At 44.2% G+C, this 8,116-nt stretch overlaps 1 protein-coding gene across 1 annotated transcript; it reads left to right on the top strand.

Moving 5' to 3' along the window:
• The first annotated feature begins 3,782 nt into the window (after positions 1 to 3,782).
• Positions 3,783 to 4,539, top strand: LOC101994028 (RNA-binding protein with serine-rich domain 1-like). The gene is made up of 2 exons (XM_013351295.2): positions 3,783 to 4,227; positions 4,373 to 4,539. The coding sequence occupies exons 1-2, from the start codon at positions 3,783 to 3,785 to the stop codon at positions 4,468 to 4,470; spliced, it is 543 nt and encodes a 180-aa protein (XP_013206749.1). The 3' UTR covers positions 4,471 to 4,539.
• Positions 4,540 to 8,116: the final 3,577 nt, after the last annotated feature.

An 8,116-nucleotide genomic window follows, 5' to 3' on the forward strand; every position in this document is an offset into this window, starting at 1 on the left:
AAGATGGACTGATGATGGAGGGCACTCACAATGACTGACAGCAAGCTGTGTGGACTGCGAGCACCGTGCAAGATCTGGCGTGATGCTCACAGCCTCGGGGCAGCACTGCTAACATGGGTTTTTTTATATGCTTTATGTCAGTACATCATAAATCACGAAATGACAAGAGGCATTCAGTGTTATTAAGCCCTCACCATGTGCTAGTGTGTGTGCTATGTGCGTTCAAAACACGGCAAGGCATTTTAACTTCACGAGACTTCATAGATCTTTAAACCTGCTTTAGTTTTCATGATGGTAAAAATCTCCCTTTTGTGGAAAAGTGAACGGGAATACTTTGAGGCGATTTGCTCTCCATGGCAACGGGTCATGACTGAACTCCATTCTGCTCTCCATGGTCTTCTGGGCTTGGAAAAGTTCGTTCATTTTCACAGTAAACATTTTCAAATGTGAACCCAGAACAGTGACACTCTATGCATCACAGACTTGCGCCAACTCATCACCTTCCAGCCATGGGACCTTAGCCAAGCCCCAACTCCCTCATCTTTGGTACAGCCACTGTGGCAAGACATGTCCCCTTGTGATAACTGCACAATGTCACTACATCACGTGACGTGTCCATCTCAATCACTAACTCAGGATGCGGTAACAGAGCCGCCAGCTGTTCCCAAGTCAGCACGTCCTCCATGTTCTGGTTCACATGCAGATCAGGCCCCAAGCTCCTGACAGTCTAGGGAGATCATGTGACCAATTTGGAGCAATAGGCATGAAGAATATGACAAGGGATCCTCTGAGACATGGAAAAGCCCGCATGCTTCCTCTACCAGGTGCATACTTCCCCTTATGAAGGGGGGGGTTGCCCAACCAAAAGACAGGGGCGGAGGACAACAGAGCTCCTACCAACATGTGGAACTGGGTGGTTTCTGATGGGACTAAGGTTAACAAGACAGGATTCAGCAGGTCTGAGTCAGCACACACTTTCAAGTCAATTCTTAAGTCACTCAAACAGGTAGTGAAGGCAGAGACTCATTAAACTTGCCTTCATGCAGGTGGGTAGAGCAGGGATCTGACTTTAACCTAGATGGAATCCTATTGATAAGATTTCTGACAAATGCCTTGTGCTCAATATGTACTTGACATTATTGTGAAGCATAATTAATAAAATCTCAGAGACTGATAGTGGGGTTCATTCTGAAGGTCAAAAAAAAAAAAAAAAAAAAAACAAAAACCAGCCAGCCACTGGTTCATACCTCAACCTCAGTCTAAAAATGGCGATCCTGCCTCCAGGAATCTCAGAATAAGACTGTGCCTGAGAGCTGTCTCCTCCCATCTTATAATCCTCTCTAGTTCTGAGATTAAAGGCTTGTACCCCTACAGCCTGGTTTCTATGGTAAGCTAGTGTGTCTACTGGGGTTAAAGGTATGTATTATGCCGCCTGGTCTATAAGGCTGGCCAGTGCGGCTGTTTTACTTTTCTGACCCTCAGGCAAGTTTTATTGATTACAATACAAGTGAAATGCCACTACATTAATGCACACTGCTTTCCCATGAGAATGAAACCCTAGCCAAGGTGGGAAAGGCAGTGCATTGGGATAGCAAAGCACTGAAGGCTTGGGGACCGTTCCTTTCAGAATGCAAAGCTCAGATCGTGTCCTGGGCATTGTGACACTGAGCAGTAGAGTTCTGTGCAAGAAACAGGATTCCCTTTGGGCCCAAGGGCTTAACAAAGGACAGATACTCCAGTACTGAAAAGAGTGCCACTAGGACATGAACTTGCTGAGAACCTACTCCAAGAGAAAGACAAGAGATGACCGTTCATGAGGGGCTCCAGGTGGAGAACCAGGAGTGAAATGAGAACACTCAGCCAACCATCCCTGACACTCTACACTGTTTGTGGTCATGACAGTCTCCTTGGCAGACCGAAAAATGACAAACAGCATAACCCCACAGCTCTGTGCAAAGGTGACTGCCATAGGGCGAACTCGGTCTCTCTGTTGACAGAGGTTTCTGTCCTGTCCCGTCCCACAGCCATTCAGTCCCAAAGAAACACACAGAGGTCTACATTAATTATAAACTGGTTGGCCTATTAGCTCAGGCTTTCTTATTAACTCTTACATCTTAAACTAACCCGTAATTCTTATCTGCGTTAGCCACATGACTTGGTACCTTTTGTCAGCAAGGCATTCTCATCTTGCTTCCTCTGGGTCTGGGTAATGACTGCAGATGGAGCCTTTCTCTTCCCAGAATTCTCCTATTCTGGTTGCCCCACCTATACTTCCTGCCTGGCTACTAGGCAATAGGCATTTTATTAAATTAATACAACTGACAAATCTTTACAGGGTACAAAGCCATTGTCTCATAGCATTCCTCAACTCCTTCACACCTGCCCGAGTCCCTGAGTTCTCCAGTGTCCTCAGAGAATAGCGCTGCTAGTGTCTCTTATTGAAAACATGTTTTATTTTAAGGTTACAAATTCAAGGCGTGCATGTCTTGTTAACTTTCGTGGGCTTCCTTCAAATTAAGCCATAATCAATACAAAGAAAGAACTATTTATCCTGGAAAAACATGCAAAATACTAAGCATTATATGAAAACAGGTCACTGATTGGTCAATGGGGAGGCAGTCTACGTAGGAATGATTAGCTTTCAAGTAGCTGATTATATTTGGATTGCAAGTCAATTGGAAGCCTTTTTTGAGAAACATTGGCCAATTCGAAATTATACATTGGTTGGTTCACAAAGCTTAGACTTTACTGGGTAATTAACAGAAGGTAAAACTGGCTATTGGGCATTCTTCGTGGGATGCAGATGTCCCAAGTTCATGCACTTGAGATTTAACTCAAGGAACATTGTTTTCCAATGTTTTTGCTAGGTAACAATACTTTCCTCAGTCACACATGCTGACAAAATTCCTTGTGTCGCCTTTTGATCCTAACACAGCATTTACCACCACAATCTATCCATCTCTAACACATTTCACACAATGATTATCACTAATAAGAGTCAATATGCAGAGTTTTATATTAGATTTACATCAGATCCTCCTCCGACAAAGAGGACTTCACTAGCACTGAGTAGGTACCTGGATTTCCAGTACCAGGCGTGGTATCTCTCTTGTCGAATGGGTCTTAGTCTGATCAGAGAATGGTTGATTACAGCCAAGGTATGTGTGCCACTACTGCACATGTAGGGTGACTTTGCCATGCTGGTTGTTGATTGGGTACATAGGTGTCACAGCTGGGCAGGACTGTTAGTTGCCTCTCTCTCTTTTAGAAGCTTCCATGCCATCTTTGGGCACCATGGAAGCTAGTCTTCAGGGAGGAATCTGTCCTTCTTGTTCTGCCCATGTTCGGCAGTCATGCTAGTGAGACTTCATGGGTGTAGCTTCTAATGTTACCAGGAGACAGAATCTCACAACAAAGTCCCTGGTCCTCCGGCTCTTAGAATCTTTCATCCCCTCTTCCACAGTGTTTCCTGAGCCACTGGTGTGGGACTTAGCTTCACAACTGATCAGTTGAATTTTTCTGTAGAGGTCTCTGTTGCAAAGAGACATTTCCTTGATGAGGGGTGAAGACTGCACTTATCTGTGGGTCCAAGGACAAACGTTTATAGATTGCTGTTAGGAATTATGATGAGCAAAAGAGGCCATGAATTGGAGCAAGAGTGCAGAGGGATATATAGAACAGTTTGGAGCCTGGAAATGAGAAATGTTATGATTAAAACACAATATGAAAAATAAACAACAGGGGGTCTGAGAAGAGCGGGAGGAGGTGGTGGCCTCGGGAAGATGTCTCGATCCAGCTCGACTTCCAGCTCAGGCTCCAGCGCCAGCACAGGTTCAAGCAGTGGCTCTAGCTCCTCCTCTGTGTCCAGCCGCTCTGGGAGCTCCAGCACATCCCGGAGCTCCAGCTCTAGCAGCTCCTCGGGCTCCCCCAGCCCTTCCCGGCGGCGGCGATCCCGCTCCAAATCCAAACCACCTAAAAGAGATGAGAAAGAGAGGAAAAGGCTGAGGCCTTCACCTAAGCCCACCAAAGTGCACATTGAGAGGCTCACCAGGAATGTGACCAATGATCATATGGAAATATTTTCTACTTATGGGAAAATTAAAATGATTGACATGCCTGTAGAAAGGATATATCCTTATCTATCCAAAGGCTACGCATATGTAGAGTTTGAGAATCCAGATGAAGCGGAGAAGGCACTGAAACACATGGATGGAGGACAAATTGATGGCCAAGAGATCACTGCTACTGCCGTGTTGGCACCCTGGCCTCGGCCACCCCCATGAAGATTCAGCCCACCCAGGAGAATGCTTCCACAACCTCCCATGTGGCGCAGGTCACCCCCACGGATGAGGAGGAGGTCTCACTCTCCAAGGAGCAGGTCCCCTGTGCGTAGGTCTTGATCTCCTGGCCGCCACCGCCGCCATAGGAGCCGCTCCAGCTCCAACTCCTCCTGATAAGCAGGGACGTTGATTCGTACCTCTGTAACTTATATTCCCCCAACTCAGTTTTGTCCTTTCTTTAGCCAAGGAGGATCTGTAGGGAAGGATCACATAACAGGGTGGGCTTTGAAGACAGCAGTTGAGATATTTCCTCTGCAGGAGGATTCTGGCTGCAGAGGTACTGTTGATTCAAAACTGTGCCCATAAAAGTGCCCTGTAGTTTTCTGGCTAGAAAGTTCACCCTTCCCCTTCTTGAGAGTCTGGTTTTTAGCAGAGCCAACTGGGATGAGCAAGCCTCCATATTGCAACACACGGTTTTCCACAGGTGACCTAGGACCTAGGCAACCTGGTCGTGCTCCTGCCGATGCTGTGCCACATCTGTGGAAAGGGGACCAAGCTGCTGTGCTCTGAGGCCTGACCATGTCCCCTTTGGAGTCCTCGTCAACTTCTAGGGTTAAACACCTTTATCTTTCCCTACCCCCAGGTCTGTTATTCTCTGAAATTGGTGAGCCAGCTCTACAGGGTCCTCATGGAACCTGCCACCACACTCATTGTCACCTGCCGTTCACAGGGATGTTGCAGGTTAAGCGTGGCAGTGTATTCATTGCCTGTTTTTGCTTTTATTGTACAGTCAGTACTATAAATTTTGTTTTGAGTTTTGTGACTTTATAGTATTTTAGATAAAGTTATTTGTACTTGTGTGGAGTAAGAGGACTATTGAATAAATAAACCTCGGACTAGATGCAAACTGAAAAAACAAAAAACAAAAATAAACAGCAGAAGCAACACAGTCGTCTGCGCCTGTTTACAATTAAAGCTGCCTACCTATTTCCCCCGCCTTCCTGCTTGCCTTCAGCATTCATATGAGGCCACTGGATATAGATTTTTGAGGTCTCAGGGGCAATCGTAGGGCCTGAGCTTTTTTTTTTTTTTTTTGGCCATTCACCAGAGTTCCCCAGACTTATAAAGTGGGAGCTGACACTTTTAAAACGTAAAGTTATAAAGTACCAAAAGTTGGAAATTTGAGAACTAATATTTTTAAATATCTCCACGACTATAGGAATTGACTGTTTTTCTTACTGCCAGATATGCAAAAAGAGCAAGGTAAGACTCATGGTTCGAGGGTAAGCCCCTCACAGGGGAAGGCTCAGTAGCGGAAGTAGGAGGAGGCTGTTCGTGTCACATCCTCAGTCAGGAAGCAGAGAGACAGATCAACTCACTCTCCCTGTTTTATACAGTCTGAGATCCTACTCCAAGGAACAGAGCCACACAAAGTTAAGGTGGGTCCTCACACTAGAAGCTCACCCATCAATACCCCCAGAGACCTGTCTTCGGGAGATTTCACTTAGATTCTGTCAGGTTGACAATCAGTTTTCCCTATCACACTCACCTCCTAGTTCTCCAGAGCTAAAGGGGAAAATTTACAGAAGGATGGTAGAACAAAAGTTGTTGTTACTGCTGAATTTAACTTACATAAAATTTTCAAACTGTAAAGCATTCTGTAATTTATACAATTATGTGCCACTTGTGGTGGGCGCAGGGGAGAAGAGAGAGATCTGGCCTTCTAAGTCTGCCTAAGAGATACATTGAACAGTGTCTTCTGTATGTATTTCTTTTCTGAACAAAACACTTTGCCTAGCTTTGTAAAAAGAAAAGCTTCCCTCCGTGGACCCTGCTTTATTTCTTTTATCAGTTAGGTCTGATTCTCCCACACAGGGAAAGGAAAGCCATGGAACTGGGCATGCTCTTTAATGTTCCACGCCATCGGGACCATCTAGACCCAGGCACCTCACCTTTGAAATGAAGTCTTAGAACGGCGGGCATCCTCTATGAGGGAGAGAAACCAGGAGGCCAGCTCCGCCTAAGGATGTGAGTAACTGTGTGAAGGGGACAACCAGGCACTTGCTGTCGTTGCATGGCACGGCAATTAGAAAGGACTTTGCAGCAGCCCCCATTCCCGTGTATTCACAGCCTTGCTTATGGCTGCTCTCCAGCCATTTAATCTGGCATTCAATCACAAATAATAGTTCTATTGAGTTGTGTAAAGTCAATACTTCTTACGCTCTTTAATTCAGGCAAAGCTCCAGGAGACAGCGCTCTGTTTGTTTAATGCTTTCACGGGCTATTCAGGGAAATCAGATTTACAAGGTTCCGTTATTCCCTAGTCACTTCCCAGCATGCTCTTATCTCGGATTCTCCCTCCACTGAGGAAATATGCCTGTCAACCTAAGTAGCATTTTCTTAGAGGAATAAAAAATTAATTGGGTACAACACTTATGCTCTGGGACCTCCCAGGGCTATCACTAAACATCCACATCACTGGGCCACCCAGGAGTCAGGCTGGCCACAAGCTCTGTATTCTAATTATTCAGAGAATCAAGAAATATCGAGAAAAGATCATTGACAGATACCTCCATCATAAAATCAGCAGATAGGATACAAACATTAATTGTCAAGTTAGATGGAGATAGGCATCAGTCTTTTTATGTCTGGGTATTCAGACCCAGGGTGAGAGGAAATCTTATATTGATGATTCTTTTCACATTATAAAAAAATGTACATTCACATTGTAGAAAATGTAAAGGCAAGTCAAAGCAAAATTAAATACATTCACCATACCAGACCTGCCCCTCCTGCTGTGTTAGTGTGTGTCTTTTGGGGTTCACATATTATATATATTCTTACCAAAGTAAGACTTTAATATAAAGTATTTTATACTCCATTTTACCTTTGCTGAATAGGTGACTTTATGAATAAGCATATTAATATGTCATATATTTATTATTAATAATAAGCATATTAATATATATGTTCATCTATAAATTTTTCAGCGCAGAGATAGAGTTTCAGTACGTAGGTGGGCCACATTTATTTAATCAGTTCCATGTCACTAGATGCCTACCAAAACCCCAATTTCAAATACTGTGTGCAAAATAAGATTAGGAGTTCCTGACTTCCCCAGGATATCAACTTAGTCATAGCTGGCCACATATATTACTCAAACTTCTGATAAGCAAATTGTCCTCCAGCCGGTCTGGATCAGATCAACAGCCTGCCCAACAGAAATGTGTAGTTGGTTTTTGTTTTGTTTTTCGTTTTGTTTACTCTTTGGGGGCCTGCCACCCAACTCCTAAATAAATACATGGAAACTTAGTCTTACTTATGAATTCCCTGCCTTACCTTGGCTTGTTTCTTGCCAGCTTTTGAATTATCCCGTTTCTCTTTAACTACATTTTTGCCTCTAGGCTTTTCCCTTTTTTCCATTGCTGGCTGTGTGACTGGGTGACTGGCTGATTCCTGGAGGCCTCCTCTCCTCCTCCTTTTCTTGCTCCTCCTCCTATCTCTTCTCCTATTTATTCTTTCTGCCCACCAGCCCCACCTATCCTTTCTCCTGCCTAGCTATTGGCCATTCGGCTCTTTTTTAGACCAATCAGGCACTTTAGACAAGCAAAGTAACACAGCTTTACGGAGTTAAACAAATGCAACATAAAAGAATGCAACACATCTTTGCATCATTAAAAAAAATATTCCATGGCATAAACAAATGTAACACATCTTAACCTAATATTCAGCAATAAAAAAGGGTCACGGATCTATGCTGCAGACAATGGTGGCCATAGTTACAAATGTAACTATGTGGGATGAAGAATGCTAACCTCAATGGCTTGATTTTCATT

This window comes from Microtus ochrogaster, linkage group LG3, assembly GCF_000317375.1.
Source record: "Microtus ochrogaster isolate Prairie Vole_2 linkage group LG3, MicOch1.0, whole genome shotgun sequence".
Classification (NCBI taxonomy): domain Eukaryota; kingdom Metazoa; phylum Chordata; class Mammalia; order Rodentia; family Cricetidae; genus Microtus; species Microtus ochrogaster.